The sequence below is a fragment of the Engraulis encrasicolus genome, chromosome 19, assembly GCF_034702125.1.
Source record: "Engraulis encrasicolus isolate BLACKSEA-1 chromosome 19, IST_EnEncr_1.0, whole genome shotgun sequence".
Taxonomy (NCBI): domain Eukaryota; kingdom Metazoa; phylum Chordata; class Actinopteri; order Clupeiformes; family Engraulidae; genus Engraulis; species Engraulis encrasicolus.
In genome coordinates, this window is record NC_085875.1 from 44,317,846 (window position 1) to 44,338,789 (window position 20,944).

A 20,944-nucleotide genomic window follows, 5' to 3' on the forward strand; every position below is an offset into this window, starting at 1 on the left:
TCGTGCTAATAGACCTCTTGTTTTAAACCCCTCCATTCCCCTCCCTTTCCCTCCCTTCAGAAACCACTGCAACACAAAGAGCCAGCCATTAGAAACAACAGCTGTTTACAGTTGCACCAGAGAGTAAGAACAACCATTTTCATCATCTAATTGAAACACCTTCATTTTTATGTCTGACATGTATGCATGTCTTTCAAGCCTGTTCTACATCCCTTGTCTTACTGCTCCTGTCTTTCCTCGACACATACCCGACAAAGACCTACAAAAAGACATTGTGCCGTGAGGTTAATTACAACTCAAGGATAGTGTAGCATTTGAGCTACATTGACGTTTATCTACCTGACATATGGCTGCTGCATTGTGATCAGGCTAAGTTGTTTTTTGTCATCAAAAGTTCCTTTCTTGGTAAACATAGATGAACTGATATCCCATTCCATGCCTGTCCCTGGTTGATCTGTTATAATTTAACATCACAGCCAAGAAACAAACATCAAAATGGAAAAGGCTTGTTTTAGAGATAGGCTGCATATAAATGGGAAAATGTCAGTCATTTGATGGGGCACATTTGAGAAGTTGCCCGCTGTAGGCCTTCCTTTTAGAAAGGGCCTAACTTGCATTGTATTGTAGCATCAGGAACCGTTCAGGACAATGTTGTGAGAACAATATCACTATAATAGCTTGAAATTCTTTAAGAGCCTTTCCCTGAACCTACCAGCAGCCTAATTGATTTTAATTAAATTTAGATGAAGTAGATGCATCAGGCTTTTATTGTTATTATACGCTGGAGCAACTATTACTATGTCTTAGTGCTTTGTGGACATTACGTATATATTCATACATTATCCTCAAGAAGAAGCAGGCCACCTTTCATTAGGCTTGTTTTGCATGTTGTGTAACCATTCATAGGATTTATGTCATTACATGTTGTTGAGTCTGAACTAGGGGTGGGCAATATGGCAAGAATGTCATATCATGATATCATGATTTTTTTACATAAAATCTCTATTCAGATTTTTTATCCGAATTTTATCCATTGAAAAAATTTAAACAAATAAACAAAAAAACAGGCATTTTACATGCTTGCAATTTGTAATTAGCAATTTGTTAAAAGTAAACACACGGATAACACTCTCATGAAGTGCACAATTGAAATACAATAATGTAAAGAATAAAAGACAACAACACCAAGTAAGTAGACATCACTCTGATACTGATGGGTGATATCCTCACTGCAAGACGATCTATACAATTTCTCCACTTTGGCAGATTCGAGACAATCTTGTACTCAATTTCACGATTCACGGTTTAATATCGCCATATCACCCACCCCTAGTCTAAACAATACATCACCATCCTGTAACCCACGTCCACTCCAAAGTTCATTTTCCAGTAATGGTTGTTCACAAGATGCACCTTACAGTTGTTAGTATTCCCAAGCAACATGGTTCCGTCACTTTATGTTTCTATTGTATGGACATTTACATCTGTGGCCAAATCTCATTTAATACTGTCAATTGCTTCCTCCCCAATTGCTTCACAGGAGCCAATCAGCGAACAAAACTTTGATGCATACGTGACGACACTGACAGACATGTACACGAATCAAGACCAATACCAGAGCCCAGAAAACAAAGCCCTCTTGGAAAACATCAAACAAGCGGTACAAGGGATACAAGTGTAGCCACCGTGCAAGGGGAAGGCATGTTATCATTTAAAAAAAAACAGTTACTCAAAAAGACACTAACAGAAAAAAAGTTGAAACGGGATGCCTCATGGTTTTAACCAGACAGTGTTAAATATTCACTCCAGTTCTTTTCAAAAGAAAATGATAAGTGTTATGCTTTCAGAACATCCTTTTCTTTCTTTGTTGTCTTGCTTTCAAGGATACTAGTTGCTGGCAGAATAGTTTTTGAACAAACAAACAAACAAACAAAAAAACATGAACATTTTGTACGTTTTCATATAAGCTATCATAGTGTGATGTAACATTTTTAGCCGCTCATGTATGCACATTTTTAGTGTATATTTCGGATCAGTAAGCTAAATCTTGTCAGACATATAGTACTTTTTAATGCTAGCTGACAGAGTGGCAAAAGCTGAGGAGGTCAAGATGATGACCTTGATGATGAAATTCAAAAAATATATATCTATCAATATATCACTCTGAGGACATGAGAGGAGGTAGCTACTTTTTACTTTTCTTTTTCCTTCTCTTCATCCGATGATTTTATGGACTTTTCAATGAGATTTTTTGTGTGTATGTACTGTATGTATGTAAGTATGTATGTACGACGTATGTGTCCAAGCAATGTCTTGGTTGTAAATTGTTTTATTTTTTAACAATGCTTGAAAACTCTTTTTGTCTTTTGTTAAAAAATATAATATATGAATATAAATTTGGTGGTGGTGGAGTGGGGGCATTTAGAAAACAAGATGTTGGATATGAGCATTGGAAAGAAACGGACTTGATGTATGAATGTTACAGTTTTATTGTAAACATCATGACACGGAAACCCTATGGTGTAAATCCCATCTGTTAAGGACTATTCTCTATTAGTAGGAACAACATCTTTAATTTGCTTTAGTAGATAGCCATTATCTCTCAATCAGCAACAAGATGATGGCCATTTAGACTGCGAGCATCATCCTAGCATTATTTCTTGCGTTTGTTTCAATTTTAAAAATGGTTGTAGCTAGAATCGGGCAGCGTCTCAGCAATATTAAATCACATGTTTATAGATATGGGATGCAATCTACATGGAAAACAGTTTGGGTATATGCAATTTCCTGTTTGTAAACATAGTTGGGAAAACCTGATGAATCTTTTTACTATATGTAAATTATTAATTTTTATATAAATCTTTTAATACGAAAAAAAAAGTTTTAGAAAGGGGAGGGATATGGACATTCAGTTGAAAAGGCGAGATATTGAACTGTTCTTCTGAGTTCCTCTGTTTTCTTTTATGTACAATTTTGCACAGGGACACCTTCGTTTCCATGTTTTGATGTTTTTACAAAAACTTGCGCAGTACTTGACAGCCTAAAAATCGAGATACAAGGTTTTTGTAAAGACTATATATGTGGTAAGAGTATGAGAGCGGGACTTACAGGGTCACTTGTCCCCACTGATGTGCCAGTAGACTATTTGCACTTGTCCTAAAGATATATCCTAATATGCGGCGCTGTGCAATTTCCATGTGTCTCTTGGCACGCAATTGGAAGAAAAAAAAAGAAAGACTGAAAGCAGTATCAACAGTATCACTGAGGGAGACTACAGGGATTTCCAATCAAAGTATAACGCCAACACAGAATACAATAATATTATTATCAATTAGAGGACGATTCTATTCTTTCATTTTGGTATGATGATATTGAGGATCCCCAGCTGCACTTTATATCCAATCACTGTACAAAAAATGGTAAAATAATCAATGAAAAAGGTATCAGAGATGACTAAAAATCTCTGTTTTTATTTACCAGTAGACTAATGGAATTCAAAATCAGTCTGTAGTTAATCTTTTGGGGTGATGCAGTTTAAGGTCTGTGTGCATCCCCATCCCCCCTGACTTTCCGTTGTGCTATTAGTTGTTATAGCAACCATGTTAAAAGAAGAAGAAGAAAAAAAATGGCCTTTTTTTGGAGAGCTAAATGCAAAGGTGCTTGTCGTTCACCAGATCTCATGTAATGTACTTTGCGTCCTCTTTTAGGGCCCCATCTTCCATAGCTGCATATGCCTTCTTCCTCCACAGCATAGTGTCTGAAGCTTTTTGCCAATATAGTAATGCTTTCAGTAGAGTACTAGCTCGCATCCGTTTTTAATTAACCATCATCAGTACAAATGGAAAAAGGGATTTTAAGCACAAACCTGCTGCTCATCTACTGTTGGTACATAATATCAAAATTTAAAAAAAGAAAGAAGATATCCATGACTATCTACATAGGGAACACAAAAAAAGGTATCACATATTATTAGAATGCTGAAATTTCATATAAATTATTGTGAATTCATCAGAGTTTATTTATTCTAACCGGTTCATTTGGAGGTTGATTTAAGTACTCATTAACAAAACAGGATTTTGTATAAACTATTGTGCTCTCCGTGGAACTGAAGTTTAATTTATTTTTGTACTACACAGCATGGATTTGTTGACATTTTAATTTTGCTATAAATGTGTGAGATCACAAGTTGCTGTGATATTTCATTTTTAAATTGTGAAATTTGTACAATTTTTGTCATGCTGGATGTTGACACATCTTACTCTGAATAAAGAAATATTGTGTTGCCACAAGTTTGCAATGTTCCTGATGTCTGTCTCCCCCATAGTAGCCCAAAAGCATGCAGTCATGGGTAAGTGGTTGGGGCGTCAGACTTGTAGCCCAAAGGTTACCGGTTCGACTCCCAACCCGCCAGGTTGGTGGGGGGAGTAATCAACCAGTCCTCTCCCCCATCCTCCTCCAGGTACCCTGAGCATGGTACCGTACCGCCGCACTGCTCCCTAGGGGCGCCGTTGAGGGCTGCGCCCCTTGCACGGGTTGAGGCATAAATGCAATTTCGTTGTGTGCAGTGTTCACTTGTGTGCTGTGGAGTCCTGTGTCCCAATGAGAATGGAAGTTGACGTTTCCCAATGGGCTTTCACTTTACAAAGGCCAGTCTGCAAATTCTCAAATTCCTTCTGCTGCATCAGACTTTATATTATTGTAATTTCATATCTGTTTTAACGCTAGGGATTTCTAGGAAGTGATATTATGAATGTGAACCCTTACACAAAGCTGGCACACCCTGGCTGGTTTGTGTCTGTAACTCTTTGCCAAGAAGGAAAAGTGCAAGAGCAGCAACTCAGACGGCCTGCGCCTGCAAATTTGTAGACTGTAATTCTAAAACAGCACCAGCAGAGGGCGGCACTCTCGTGCCAATTACGCACTAAAAGAAGTTTGCAGACAGCCATCACAGCAAGACAGAGAAACCAAAGCAATTAAAATAATTTGGACAGAGGACGCATTCCAATGGAATTTCTTAGCTATGCGTGTAATGTTTTCAACAGAGAAAGTAATTGTAGTAGCAGCAGATGATGATTTGATGGCTGGCGTCCTACTCCAGTTAAAGTGAGGTGAGGTTGCAACACGCATCAGAACAGGCATTAGTCAGCTCCTGTCCCAAGACTCGCTTCAGATTTTTTTTCTATCATAGCTGGCTACAAATCGAACATTACTTTTTTTCTTCTTTGTTTCGTGCCCCAGCAATAGAATTTGTGCGTAAAAGTTTGAAGTTTGGTGTGCGTAAAATGCGCATATGATTCCTTCACTACTTCTTTAATGAGAGGACAAACAAACTAAAGGATAAGCTGCTTTTGCAGACAGATATTTTTGTCAAACTGTTGCATTATGTAACTCATTTGTTTTGGAACATCCCGTCGCTCTGCTATGCTATGCATATCACAGGCCCAATAGCCATGGACTGTGCACATCACTACACAGCGCCAAAATATTTATTATATATTTAATGAACTTTGATAGATGGTAGGACGGGCTTTAAGCCATGCTATTTGTCAGAGGAGTTTCTGATTGGCTTCTACCGGTCTCACATCATCTGTAACACTGCCCTACTTTTCTGCTGTCCGGAGGGAGCGTATGGTGACTGCCGAATTCCAAAGCTTTAGAATAACTGATGTTAGTTACTCGGCGAGAGGGGTAGCGAGCGGTGAGTTCTCAGCACGGCTGACTCGCTTGCAATGGCGATGTGGACTGGCCGAAATTTAACCTCGTTTTTAGCGGCGGTTGGACTTTTCCTATTCATCAGTGGTCCTCACGTCGTCTCCTCTTGCCCAAGCCGCTGTTTATGCTTTCGCACTACCGTTAGATGTATGCATTTAAACCTGGAAACTGTACCTGCCGTGTCTCCACAAACCACCATCCTGTAAGTAGACCACTTCTATTATATGGAAAGTCGCAGGGGTGGGACGGATGGTCTGCCGCTTTGTCCTCTTTGCACTTTACAGGCACGCTGTGTTAAAAGTTCAGTTATGGTCTTTGTCACCTTTTATGGATACATCAAGTGCAGTTTCACCTAGTTAAACCAGTGTCCGGTTAATTAGTAAAGTTGCCAATTGCAAAACAAGTTATCGAACCAACCTTAAGATGCAGGAACTGTATGCTATATGTATTACTGTCGATAATCAAAGGAATGTCTTGATAATTGTGGCCAACTTCACGCGTTTGGCGAAGAACTTTGTGGTGATAGAAAAGAGGCTTCGCGAGAGTCTCCTGTCGAATGTCTACCAGAGCCTTTGTTGCACTGACGGTGGACAAAGTTTCTCTGCCATTACTTTTTTTGTTGCATACATCGTCGACATCAATTTGTGAAACCCAATAAGCCAAAACTGTTACAATACCCACTACATTTGTTCATATGATTACCTTATTCGCCCAAATATTTCTACTCGTCGTTCATGCGCAGACAGGAGAGAGACACCAAGGAAGGGCAGATAGGTTTCTTCTCCGATAAGAGCGGTATTATTGTCTGCCATTACTGGAACGCAGCTGTCCCACTCTCTGAAAAAGTTCTTCAATAGCCCTAAAGAGAGTCCAACTGCAGGCTGTCATGTTAATGGAGACCGATGAAATATGGAGCTCACCGCATCGAACTTGACGTAAAACAATGACCATAGTCCTTGAACGTCATTATGCATGGATTTGCGGACATAGAGATCCACTGAGAGATGATGACCAATGCGCGGTCATTCACTGACCTCTCCAGAAGAGTCATGAAACCCAATGAAAGGAAACGTGAAACAGGCGTATTTCTTAAACCACAGTGCATCTGTCTTTGGTCAGTGGGCACGGCTTGTCTCATAGGCCTCCTTTATTCTTACCACGAAACAATACATTTGATTCTCTTCCTCCCCACTGCCCAGCTGACATGTGTCATCATAGCGTGGCATGAGTGAGAAGTTCTCCTCAGGGGTGCCGCTGGCTGCCCAGGCCCAGGCCTCAGCAAGGCAGCACATGAAACGAAGCAAACAACAAAAAAAGGCATTTGAACTGTTCTTTTGTATTGGATGGACATGGATTAGAGGAGAAACAAAGGCATACATCAGCTTGATTGCCATGACTTGGCACTGGGGGCCAGGGCAGGCCTTGACCCTGTCATAGCTGGCGTCTGGAGATGCACAGAGGGGTGGCGTTTGACCCAGGCAGATTACAAGATTAGTGCCACTTCAGATGCCGCCCCGACCGACACCTTACGAACAGGACCGCCCTTGTGCATGTAAAAAGAAGGTCTCGGTCAGAGTCTGTCGGGCTGCACATAGTTTTTACCCATATAGCCCAGAGAGAGGTGTGGGGGCGACTGAATAATGCAAGAACCGCCTTAAATTTGTGCCATGTTTCCCCCCTTCTGGTTTTAATAGACCCATGTGATTGCTACATGCGTTCACTTCCCGGCCCTGTATACTTCTGTGCAAACAGTGGCCCCTATTCAGCCTCAACCATGCACCACGGCACAAAGGAACAAGTCAGCTTCCTATAACAAGGCCTAGTGCAGCCACCACCAGCAGCAGCAGCATTCCCCCTGTTAGCCGGCCTGCAACATCTGTAGTCAGGCAGGACTCCAGCAGCCCTGAGAAACCTATTGCAATGCACCAGGAGTGAGTCAGTCAGTCCCAGTCCACACTCTCCCAGGGCAGCTGGGGGAAAGCAGATGATTGCTGGTTGGAAATGGGACTCAGGCGCTTGTCTTCTTCTTCTCTCCTTTGGGTCATCCCTTTCTGTCTCGCATACACATACAGTGTGAGAGAGGGATATGCGCACTATAAACTGTTAAGACAAGGCCTCTGTTATAAAGCTGCTGTTACCAGAATGGCTATGACCAAGACATCATGGTTTACTAAAGGCTGTGTAATGACATAGTAGTGCAGTGCGAAAGTAATAGGGTATTTTCAATTACTAGTACAGTGTTTCAAAGGCAAAGCAATGTGCATTATGCTGCACTCCAAAAAACGCATTTTATTTTACAAATGGCTACATTTCGAGATCCCACTAACTAGTGGAGCGAAACGTTGTAATTTGTTAAATAACGTGTATTTTTTTAGAGCTTATATACCCATTGTGTAGACCTCTCTCTCACACAACTTCTACAATGGTCTGGAACCTGGATTACTAGGGGTTTTTGGATGCGTGCACCCTAACTTTTAAATCACATGCCAACACACACTCGCACAGATACGTATGTGACATTGTAGTGATGCTGGAGAAACTGGAGAACTTGGTGGATAGGACATGAGGAGGGCTGTGTGTGAACTGGGTTGCTCAAGGGTCCCGTTTGCTTGCAGAGGGAAAGTTTTAGGAAACTGCCACCTGTGGAAGCAAGCACCGTTCTCCCCCTCCTCCTCCTCTTCCTCCCTTTGCCCCCTCCTCTTCCTCCCTTCTCCCCTTCCCCCTCCTCCTCCTCTTCCTCCCTTCTCCCCCTCCCCCCCTCCTCTTCCTCCCTTCTCCCTTTCTCCCTCCTCATCCTCTTCCTCCTTTCTTCCCTTCCTCCTTTCTCCCACCCCTTCTCCTCTTCCTCCACAGACCCTCGCTGTCTTGTTAGGACACGACTCTCCTCCGTGTCTGCTATTCGTTTTGGCCCCCCTTTTAATTATTTTTTCTGTAAATCTTACTTGTACACTCCTCTACTGTTTCTCTCTCTCTCTCTCTCTCTCTCTCTCTCTCTCTCTCTCTCTCTCTCTCTCTCTCTCTCTCTCTCTCTCTCTCTCTCTCTCTCTCTTGTGAAATGAGGATTCTTTTGTGATATGAAGCAGCAATAATTTCCTTTTTTTCTCCCTTTTCTTTTTTGGGGGGTAAATGTTCAATAAAGCGTTGATGCAGCGGAATGTGTACAGGGCCCCACAACGTGACATCTGTTTGGCAAGTGGATTGCATTGGGTCCTGATTGAGCAGTGCCTCAACTGGGTCACAAAGTGCCTCTGAGGTCAAATAAATGTGTCCACGAAGAGGAATGTGTAAAATTACATAAGACTCACTCATCAGACTGTCTGTCTCTTGTAGTAGAGACTGCAGAGTGTTCAACTTAGCACTGGTGCACTATGCACCCTCCTCATTCAATTGACGTTTGTGCTTATTCATGTGTATTAATATCTTGAGATTTTTTTTAACCAAATTCCATTACAACAAACATGCAAGGATTATAGCCACCCTGTCTTCAGTGAACTTCGAGAAACTTAGTATCTATATCCATCACATTATCTGCTTAGATATGTTTATTACTACTTTATAGAGAAATAGGGATGACATTTGTGCAAAATGAGTGTTCATTATCAAGTCATTATGAAGTGCTATCAAAATGACATTGCATGTTAACAAAAAACCTCATACCTAGAGAATTAGCATTCTGTTCCATGTGCTCAGGCATGGTGTGGCCTATCTGCATTTGTATTCACAGTAGACATTGTCAGTGCAGAACAAAACTGATCCAATGTGTGATTGGTTGGCTGATGAACTTTTTGGTTTTGAAAATGTGGAATGGTTCCCCCATGTTGACCCAGGCTGACAGCAGCTCCCAGTTGAGATGGAAATTCCTCATCACTCAAGTGCAGTCACACGTTGCAGAATGATCCAAAAGGTTTTTTGTCTAAATGTAACTATCCCACCCACCCTTTCTGTCTCTGAGTACTATATCTCCAAGTCTCTCTCTGTTTCGCTCTTTCTCAACCCCACTCTCTCCCACTTTCTTTGTTTGTATCTTTATTCTCACACCCTCTCTTTCAAAAGATATCTCCATCCCTCTCTCAACCTCTACATCTGTCTGTGTCCTTCAGTCTACTTCTCTGAATCTACTTCTACATCTTTCTCTCTTTGTCTGTCTTCACCATTCTCCCTTTTACCAATATAGGCCTACTTTTCCTTCTGTTATTCTACCCTCCTCCCCCTTTCTCTCTTTCTGTTCATCTCTTCAGTGCCTCAGTGCATTGATGCTGATGGTTTGGCCCATGTTCCTGGATTAGGAGAGGCTGCTGGTGTGCACTGCGAGAGCCGGTTAGTGCACAAGGTTAGTGCCAGATGACTGGCTGTGCTGACCCCATGAGGCCTAGCTTTGGCCCCAACAAACAGTGTGTCCATTTATGTCTGCTGGTCGGTGTTCAGATCAAAGAGCCTCCCGACAGGCCAACTCCTTTGGAGAGCCTGGGAATGAGTGATGTCCACTGACACACTCACAGCTCTGTTGTTGTTTCTGCTTTGTTTTGGGAATTCGTCGTGACGTCCAATGGGATACCCAGAATTGGGCCATGTGTGTCGTCACGTCACATCGCCATGGCCTTGATTCTTCTGCCAGTTCAGCATGGTAGCCAAAGGTTCTAGAATTTGTGGTTGTTACCAGGGACTGCTCTTGGTCAAGTGGAGTTGTGAAGCAATAATGTGTCCAGTTTGTGTATAAGGCTTTGGAAGTGATGAATGGAACTGGTGATCTCATTTCAAAGATATCTAATGGATGTCTTGGACATTTGTGTGGCTCACAGATGTGTTATTGAAGTACCGTGATTCATGACTGAAGCTCATTTTGCAGTAATGTGAACAAATGAGCCATGTCTTATGTTCTAAGGAGGGATGGTAGCTTTGACCAAACTGGACCAACTTTGTACTTAAAAATGTTCAGATGTTTTGTTGAGCTTCGTCAGTGTGGGCAATAATTGGTAAACTTATTGCCACAAGGGAGATGTCTTTCTTGAGACCTTGAAAATTCCTAATGCAAATGTAACGTGATTGGTGGTTCCAATGTCCTATCAGAGACGGTTTAAATGCAAATCTTTGGGGGAAATCCTAGGGGGAAAAGGCAGATTTAAGCCTTTATGTCTGCAAAACGTCTTCATCTTCCACTTTTATGTGCTCATCATCTATGAAGTTCCGCATGATGAAACCATCCAATGTCTCATCCAGATCTTTTGGCTAGCCTTTGCTGATTATAATTAATAGTTCTCCCGAGGTCCTGACTGCAGACAAAAGCCCTCTTGACGATGAAATCACAGACCTTCTTGTAAACCCTCTGCAGCCTTCCACACTCTTGACTTGCATCTTGCCTGTTTTACTTCTGCTCTCAACTATTTGTACATGAGATTTGTCTTCTTTCACATGCTTCCTCCAGGCAGCCGTCTTGTAGCGTTCATGAAAGCTTCATGTTAGTGTAACTATTTTGTGAGGAACCACAAGCCTTAACTTACTCCCAAACCTTCTTGCAGCTGCCAACCCTTTGCTCCCTATGTACTTTACCATTCCAACCTCTTTGTCTGTCTTAAAACCCCTTCAAATAGAGCCTCAATTATAAGCTTTCTGTTACCAAAATGGTAATGACGAAGTCTTAATCTGCTACTTAAGGCTGTCTTTAATGCCATAGCAATGTTATGATGTAGTTACACTTTTTCAGCACGCAGTGAGTCGGATTGCCAGCCACCCTATCTGCATGAAAAAGAGCTACCCCTACTCAATGCAAATACCTATGGTTGTATGATTGCTTCTTGTATTTATCTGCTGCCGCCTGCTCTGATTTCTGTCTGCCCAGCTGTTCAGCACTTAGCAGTCATACCACATGCCACAACTTTCATTTCACTACATGCCTCAAAGAAGTGGTGGCTCTATGTATTTGACCAATAAACTATCCTTGCATCTTTGTATCCTTATACTCTCTTCTCCACCATAGCCCTAAACCTCACTGCTTATGAGCATTTGTGTAGTTTAAAAGCAACCAATGCTTCTAGACTACACAAATGCTCGTATGTGGATTTAAATATTGACTGTCGCACTAAGATTGGTAACTGTAGGGACTTCACTAGCCAGGACTGTTAGTATTAATGGCTTCTTTGATGTGAAATGGTGGTGTTTTATTGTTTTTATCATGATTATTGTTTTGAACTCTGCTTTATTGGCTGTATTGTCTCAGCTAGCATTAGCCCAACTAGGCCTTCAAGTGTGATTCGCTAGACTTAGTACAATCAACAAGCCTCTCCCCTGACGAACTGTTATCAAAGAAACCATAAAAATGCCAGAGGGAGCCGCAGATGTTAATTACCAGATATCAGGCCTTACAATACAACACATCGACCCATCCCCCCCACATGTACAGCAAATTTCCCCACTGACACAAAGCTGAAGGCTAGATTTATAGCTCACCAGCATGACTGTACAGACCACCCATGTCCTCACTGAGTACTTTACAGCCCTGTTGCTGCTGGACGGTTCCTCGTGCATTCACGGTTATTCACCTCTTCTCAGCAGTGGTGCCTTCCCTTGTCTAGAGTGTAGCATTGCTACTCTGAGATGAGATGCCCTCACATCATCCATACACATGTTACTAAAAATAGTGTGTGTGTGTGTGCGTGTGTGTGTGTGCACGTGCGCGAGCACATGCATGTTTTACAGGACCACTTTGGTGCATTTCAACCCTATATACTCGTTAACAGTCTTTTGTGTTGCATGCAGCCTGAAGAGGGGAGAAGCATCTGAGTTGCATTATTGTTTATGGGAAAGGTGAATTTGGCTAAGACAAAGCAATCAGGGCATGTTTCTAACTTTAAAGTCCGTACCATTTAGGAGGCAGTAGCTGTAGTATCAAGAAAACATTGTGCCAGTTTAACTCAGCAGTTGTTCAGCAAGGTGATCTGAATGCGTTTCCCATGGCTTTGTCGAACATGCTGGATGAAAATGTTATTTGATATAACACAATGCCTTTTTAGGCACTTGTTATCTTATTACATCAATCCGTTCCTACGGTGTGAGGACATGCTATTTTAATCTGTTAAGACATGGCTCCTGTTATTAATTTGTTACAAGAAGAGTCATAATGTATTACCAAGGAAGGCTCTGTGTAATGTCATAGTAGTGTCGTACTATGGTAGTATCTTGTCTCAGTCTCAGTAGCTTTCTATTTGTCCCAGTATGGGCAATTGTTGTGCAGTAGTGGTACACCTTTCTCACACACACTCACACTTAAAAACATAATAGCACAAGAAACGCATAAAAGATATTAAAAGGTAATAAAAGTAAGGTGGATAAATAAATAAATAAATGGTATGCATTAAGAGGCTCTGAAATGTAGCTTTGGTTATAGCCTACAATACGTGGCAAGATTTGGCTATACGCTTGGAGCTGGCTGCTGTCAGACTGATCTGCTGTCTGTAGCATCGCGTGCCATTCATTACTCAGTCTTCTTTGGCAGGCAGCCTCCTCTTGCTTCAAACCCAGCATGACGCTGTCATTGGTCTCACTAATGATGCTTGCTGCACTGAGCACACAACAGTGTAACAATAGAAGGTCCCCATGCCAACAACAAACAGGAAGACGTCCACATGCTTGGGCTACTTGCCCCGTTCCCCTGACATGGCCCACTCTGCTCATGAGCTAAATTCTGTCTGTCGTCAATGTTTGTGGAACACCCACCGTCCCCCCGTCCCCTCGCCCCCCCCAACCTACTCTCTGACGGTGTCCCTGCTCTTTCATGCTGGACTGATGGCACTAGAGACTGTTTTTGCAGTGGTGACACGCAAATTAAAGCGTCCGTTTTGAAATTTCCCATGCAAGGAAAATCAGTTAATGTTCTATTTTCATGGTTCAACCATGTAATCTATTTGTACAAGTTGTCCTGTTGAAGTGCATTGGCGCTATGTCATATTAATTAAACATTAATCAAAATATGACATTAACCAAAATGTCACTCAGAAGTTTTTTTAAGCGAAGTTGCAGTCCCCTCTAGAAGACAACCAAGTTGAACCTAAAATCAACCTGTGTTTTTTGGTTTGTTTGCAACGTGCACTGATTTGACATGCACACAGTCGCGTCATCTTTTGGCCGCGGGAAACTAGCACTTTTGACATGTGAGTGCGCTCAGTTAACTATATCCAACGTAGGTGTCCATCAGAATCATGTTTGTGGTCCTGCTGGAGAGTAAGTACTAAGTACACGACGAACAGTGATGCATTCCACAGCCATGGCATCAGTCCTGTCTGAGATGACAGTGAGAGATTCTACATGGGCTGTCAGAGGGGGCCTTGTCACACACATCCACACAGACTTTCATCCCTTGAGTTGTTTTTCATCCCCCATTTTTTGACTGGGCTTGCCAGAACTGCTGCAGCACACACATCACAGTCCATCTCAGAGAAGTTATGAAGACAAGTGTTCGTTGTTTGCACAGGCCCACACTGGCAGTCGTTCTGTAAATGTATTCCTTGCGCTCTCTCTCTCTCTCTCTCTCTCTCTCTCTCTCTCTCTCTCTCTCTCTCTCTCTCTCTCTCTCTCTTTCTCTGGAAACTGGTCTTAGTCCACAAGTTTGGTGTTTGTCAAGAAGTGCCATGACACAACTTTGTTTAATGAAACCATAGTTTTGCTTGCCATAAGGCTAGAGGAACTAAGATGCCGCTGACACGTATGGACATTTTTCAAAACGAATCGTTTCATTGTCTCGTTTACATTTGAACTTCATTTTGGTAATTACCTTTTAAAACTCTGTACTGACCATTCCATACTACAATTTTATCTTTTGGTGGAAGTACAGTACGTAGGATGGGGTCGCAAGGCTACTAAAACACACCTATCACAATGCCATTTTTTATTAATCCACATGCTGTGTTTATATGTAAATGGCTTAAATAAATATCTGTGTTTAAACATATCCGCATACTTGTAAAGAGTGTCTTTGCAACTGATTACTAGCCTGATAAACCAGCCTAAATGTGAGACCGGAGTAATTTAGTCTGGCCCCGATGAACGATACCTTCGAAGACTGTTGATGAGAACAACCTGTTGTTTTTTAAAACCATGCTGGGACTCTGACCAATCGGTGCTCTTTGCCGTTGATGTGCTTTCCCAACGGTGTTGCGAGATTCGTCGTCACTCCCTCAAAACCCCGCCCGCTTTGATTCAAAACAAATCGCTGCGTTTTGATTGGTTTTGCCTGACTCAGGGCACAGCGTTCAAACGTTCTCAGATCCAAGGCCAGACCCACTCGCTAGCTGAAAAACTTTGGCGTCCAGCCGGTGGCGCTGGTTTACCAGGCTAACTGATTAAACAGAAGAACATGATTGACATGTGGAGATTGTCCCATCTTTTTACCACAAGACAGGTCAGAATTAACAGTCCTACAATATCTCTAGAGCAGTGGTTCTCAACCTTTTTTGAACAAATGCCCCCTGGACCTCATCCTAAGCCTCCCAAAGCCCCCTTGACATCATCATAAACACATTATTGTACTGTATTATTGTATATTCAGTATTTAAAAAATCAAATGGACTAATGCTCCCAATGACAACTAAGCCCCACACCCTCTCAACTGTATCCTTCTCAACGCCCCCTAGGGCTCCCCAACGCCCCCTAGGGGGCTGTACCGCCCCGTTGAGAAACACTACTCTAGAGTGACTGACTTGCATTACGTAAGAGTGTCTTACTTACTCCTTTTTCCCTTTAGTCCCCTTCTTTTGCCTCCTTCACATCTGGAGAAGTGGAAGGATACAGTACATTGCTTTGCAAATCAGTGTGGGAGAGGGTTTTCCAACTGCCTTGCTTGAGTTTCAGCATTTGGGCCTCAGCTGTTGCTTTTTGAAGGCTACAACAGCTAAACACCCCTTGTCCCTTTGCCTCCTGAGATCTTTTATCTTTGACATGGCCCTGTTATGGCACGTTTTTATGTGTACATGCATTTGTGTACTATATGTATATGGATGTACTGCAGTACGTGTAACTAGTGCGAAATGTTCGCCTGTTTTCATTCGGATAGTTTAAAAAGTCAAATTAAATGCAAACAATCTTCTGGCGTCTTTAAGACATACTGTCTTTGTACATACTGTCCTCAGGTGCTCATATGAATAGCTATGTGTATTCTGAGCAGGTTCTTGTGTGTCAGGGTCTTGTGTGTAGAGATGTACACAGGACAAGCTTATCTCGCCCATCTCCCTCCAGACTGTGGTGTTTGGGTTTGAACGAAATGAGGGACTGGTCATGTGGGTAGTAGGGTAGATTGCCTTTTTAGGGGGCATTTAACAGTTGAGTGGAGGGGTAAGAGTGGCACGCAAGAGCCCCTCAGTGTGAGGCCAAATTTTACAGCCTCTTTGAGTAAAGGGACCTAAGTGAAAAAAAAGAGTTTCATTTAATTGCCTGAGGTCAAACGGTCACGATTCCTGTCTTGTCATCTGTACTCTCTTGATGTACCTTCTTTTTCTCCTGCCAAAGGAGTTGGGGAGGGGGTCCTGTTGTAATCCCAAAGTAGCCACCAGTCCAAACAGAGTGAGTCAGGCCAGGGAAGAGAAGCACCATTGTGTGGAATTTGCTGCAGTCAGGCTTTGTCAGGCGTTCGTTCTCTGCGGCATTGTGGAATGCAAAGCCAGAGCAATCCCTAAAGCTTTGCTAATTTGCACAGGGAGATTCGGGCCCAGATATAGCCGTTGAAAGAAACACTCCTGGCCCCACTCTTCCTGTAACGCTGCCATTTGTGTGAAGGTTTGTCTTCGGTCGTCACCCCCAGGCCGGTCCCCACATTGTTTCTGAGCCGTTATGAAGAAGCTGCTCTGTGTGTCTGGAAAAAAAAACGTTCATACATTTCATATTTGGGCATGTTTTGAGAAGAGATTTAAGAGGACATGGTGTCTTCATCCATGACAGCCTTAGTTTTTTTTTGACAGTGCACTCTTGCGCTGCCATAGGCAGACATACGTGTAGAGACCCCATCTGATAGACACTTGAGTCCCTCATATCATCTTCTCAGCAGCAGCCTAGGGCATGGGACAGACAGACAGACTGGGTGGGTGGTGTTGGTTGCTTGACAAAGGAAATGCGTTTTTTTCCAGAGTGGAGGAGGCCATTGTTGGCTGTCAAGTGTTGGCTTGTGTCGGAGATTGCATCAGATTGCAGCAGCTAATACTTGTGAAGCTGAACTGGAGAGCTTGGGTAGAAACATCCAAGCCAAACACTTGGATGCCTTCCCTTCCCCTTCGGCTGACATTGCTGGCATCCTTTGTGGAATGAAAGGTGGTTGAGGTGTAAACGTGCAACCCACAGCTGTTAAAATGGGCAGAGGTGATGTTGAGAAGTAAAGTGAGTTCAACTGACATCCAATCTAACTTTTGATTCAATCCATTTAGAAGTGTGGACAGCACACAGTAGCGTCTGTCAATTAATTGTCATTTCAGCTGATTATGACGATTTCGGACTAGGAGATCATTAACTATTACATAATAGAGTTTCCAGAGGTGTACATCTATATTGACTGTGGCTTTTCAGGCTTAGTATTTGTTCTAACAAATGTTAATAGCACAGGAAATGCCATTTCATCCGGTTAGCTGGACATTCTGGTATATGAATTCTTCAAGTATCTTTTGTTTCAGACATGTAAAAGTTTTTTTTCTTTTACCTCACATGTTTCGAGAGTCACATGTTGAAGTGTGACATGATTTAAAACTTTTACATGTCTGAAACACAAGAAACTTGAAGATTTTATTAATATAACTTAAGACATAAAGAGCGTCATACATGTACTCAAGTATATGTGTCAGTTTGGGCCATTGCCTGTGTGCCGGTTAGATGGCTATGTGATTGCTTTACTGTACACCTCGGGGACTTTTTCATCTGTTTCTCTAATCATTGTTATGCTGACCCACATTTCAACAGGAACTCTCTCTAGTCCAAGAAAAACATAACAAGTGTTTTGAGAAAAACGTAATACCCACATAGCAATAAAGGATTTTTTTTGGACTTGACCCTGCAGCACTGTAGATACTGTCAGGTGAAGTTCTTCACAACCAGCTCTGCTAATGCAGAGTGCTTTTTATGTTTTTATGATCATTATTGCAGAGTCAAATTAAACACACTTGTGTTTCACATTTTATATGATGGATCCTAATGCCAAAAATGGCTCTATGGCTCACAGTTTCAATAAGAAGTGCAATACCGGTACATATTGATCTGGCACCTGCCCATTTGTACCTTGTTTTTCTCAGAAATTATCTATGTCACATTTCTCATGAATAAGTTTTAAATTAAACTAATGATTGATTTCAAAAGGCACACAATGGTGTATTCTTTCGGGAGACCGACCTGGCTCACTAGCAGAGCTCCAGATTCACATTCAGATCCAGATTCATCTCAATGCGAAAGTGGAATTTTTATGATTAGTTATGGTGTGATGCAACCTGACTCTTGCCAGATGAGTGGGTTCTGCCATGCTCCACAAACAATCATGTGGAAGTACACTATATGTGTAGATCTGCAAACGTGGTTTTATGAAAATAAAATCTTGCATTATATGACTGGAGAAACCATTGGCTGACATTTTTAATGAGCTTCTCCTTTGACTACTCACAGATTCGAAAATACAGTTGAGATTACAGAATCAACATTGGTGGATGAGTCCATGGGAGCGGCCATTGTTGGCTGAAACAACTGTCACATTTCACAGATTTTCCCTTCTCAACAACGTCTACACTATGAATCTATGACATTTCTACCACATGGCGGTTCAGGAGCAGGGCAAATCTGAATCCTCCAGAACCTCATGTCAACTCACGAAGCTGAGTAGAGTCAGGCTAGGTGTGAAGTGTCTTCGCACTTTGTGTTGATGTTGTTCTGTCGTGTCAATGCATGGGAAAGTGCGTTATTTGGACACTTTGACATCAAAATCTAATTCTGAATCCAGCTCTGATACGTTTATACTTGAGATATTCAGGATGGCATCCAAGATGGTTAAAGCAACCCTCACTGTTATTCTTGTTTTTCTGCAGCAATTTGACATTGTAAAGGATATCTATTTTATCATGTAAAATTAATGCAGTGCATGCCTGTAGTACAGTATTACAACATGAAACAACACTACTTAGTATTTGAAGTACTTCATAGGCAAGGAAGCGACCCAATGTCGGTGGTGGTTACTTGTGACCAATGTTGTTATCACACGCTGTGCTCTTTATCACTCTGGACATTTGGACTGTGGAATTTCCCCTGTGGTATCCCTTGGCAGGCTGCGGACCTGCAAGACCAGGAGCTGCATCCTGTTCCCAAAAGATGTTGTCATGGGTTTTCTTGCCATCACCTCACATTCCACACAAGTTCCACTTCAGGGTAGTGCTGTTGCTTTAATTCAACAATTAGAGAGTACTCTACAATCTAGAAGATGTCAAATTGACACTTTTAGTGTTGAATTAACACTATTTTGTATTGACACTGTAATTTAATGTATGTTGAATCAGGACATTGAAGGAATAGCAAGCAAAGTAAAAAGCCACACTTGTTATATAGTTATGTCTTTACTTGATAGGCTACTCCACTTATTGGTTAGAGGTTGTGATATGAGAATAATCAATATTTTAGAGAGGTATGACCCTGCTATGATGGTGAAAGTAGTAATGTCTTTGTTATGACACTTGTATATGACATTTGGAAAGCACTTAGTGGTGCGTTAAAATCCAGGGCTTTCTATGATGACTTTTTAGATCCCTGCATGTTTCATAGCTACACTATACAGTTTGTGTCCCTCACTCTAGCTGTGGCTGCCAAGCTTGGCACTAATTTGGTGAATCCAAAGCTCCATTAGTGTTGGTTGGTGCTCCCTGCCAAGAAACGGAATTTTGTGGAATATAAACACAACGGCTGCCCTGACAGGCTATGAGTCAGTGAATATTTAGATCAGGGATTCTCAAACTGGGGGGTAAGGACCCCTAGAAGGGGCGCAGAGGTACTGCAGGGATTCTCAATCTTTTTTGGGCCATTGAGAGGAGCTTTTGCCAAGGAACCCTAATTGTAGTTACCAAACTTGTCCCAAATAGTCATTTTGAGGCAAAAGTAGAGCATACAGTATGTCAGTTTTTGTCTTAAATGTGGGCCTCTACTGCTGTAATACTGTAGCAAACATGTTCCCCTGGCAATCTGCTATGGACCCCTACTTTGAGAATCTCTGACTTAGATCACCACGACGCAGTCTCGTTAGTCGCAGGTTCGTATCCCGGCAACTCTATATCAGCCCAGTCAGAATGCAAGTAGAACACAGTGCGAGCAGGGAGGCCATGTTTTGACTGCCATTCTCTTTATTACAGTGAGGCTACAAAGGGCAAACAGCTTTTATTTTGTGTTGTGTGTGGCTGGCAGCAGAGAGTACATAGCGATTTCACAGGTTCACAGGTCAGCTTCCGACATGTTTTGGCTGGCTGATGGAGGCTTTGTTGACATTTACTTTGTGCGAGCCGAGGTATTCAAGCTTTGTTTCGGTTTGTTTTTTCTGTTTTTTGGCACTTGTTGACCGCAGTTAGTGGTGATCAGGACATCCACATCAATGATCTCCTGTGTTTCCCACAGAACATTTGTTAGTGAATGTGGTAGTGGGCTAGCTGGTGTTAGACAAACACGACTATCATTTTTAGGGAGGCAATTTTATATAACATATCACTGATTCTTGAGAAAGTGGCTAAAACAGGTTGTAATGTTGACAGAAAAAAACAAAGTGAATTAAAAATTATATGGTATATCCTCGTAGAGTAAGTTCTTGGCTTTTCAGAAATGCACAAGGCCAATCTCCCCATTATGTATTTTTTTCAGAAATCAGGCTTTTCTCCGATCATACCTTGTTTTTTGTCAACACCGTCAGACACAATAAAAAGTTATTAAAATTGTATTGATTTGGTTGCATATGTATCTGGAGTTTTTAAGTGATTATGTGTATTTTTTGGTTCACACATATGCCTTTAAATGTTGAAAATTCACTTTTGTTCTATTTTAATACTGTTTCATGTGTTCTAATTTTAAAATATGTACCGTCATACGATGCTTACTTAACGCCTAAATACAACAAACATTTTTTTGTAATTTCACAAATATTCGTGTAGGCTTAAATTGGCTATTACTTTGATATTTCAACAACTCCTAAGGAAAATGTTGTAAGCACATTCCTTTAAAATGTCCAAAACTCCTTCTTACGGTGGTGACT

The 20,944-nt window shown here is 41.8% G+C and overlaps 2 protein-coding genes across 2 annotated transcripts in view; both read left to right on the top strand.

The window, feature by feature from the left end:
• The window catches only part of myt1lb (myelin transcription factor 1-like, b), a 165,651-nt gene extending 163,100 nt beyond the window's left edge, over positions 1-2,551 (top strand). The window contains exons 25-26 of the mRNA XM_063184522.1: positions 61-123; positions 1,541-2,551. Coding sequence (XP_063040592.1) covers positions 61-123; positions 1,541-1,681 — 204 coding nt within the window. The 3' untranslated portion in view covers positions 1,682-2,551. The remainder of the gene's footprint in view (positions 1-60; positions 124-1,540) is intronic.
• A 2,721-nt stretch (positions 2,552-5,272) lies between these two features.
• LOC134435502 (peroxidasin) overlaps positions 5,273-20,944 on the top strand; it is a 99,202-nt gene continuing 83,530 nt past the window's right edge. Inside the window, exon 1 of the mRNA XM_063184523.1 lies at positions 5,273-5,914. Coding sequence (XP_063040593.1) covers positions 5,730-5,914 — 185 coding nt within the window. The 5' untranslated portion in view covers positions 5,273-5,729. The remainder of the gene's footprint in view (positions 5,915-20,944) is intronic.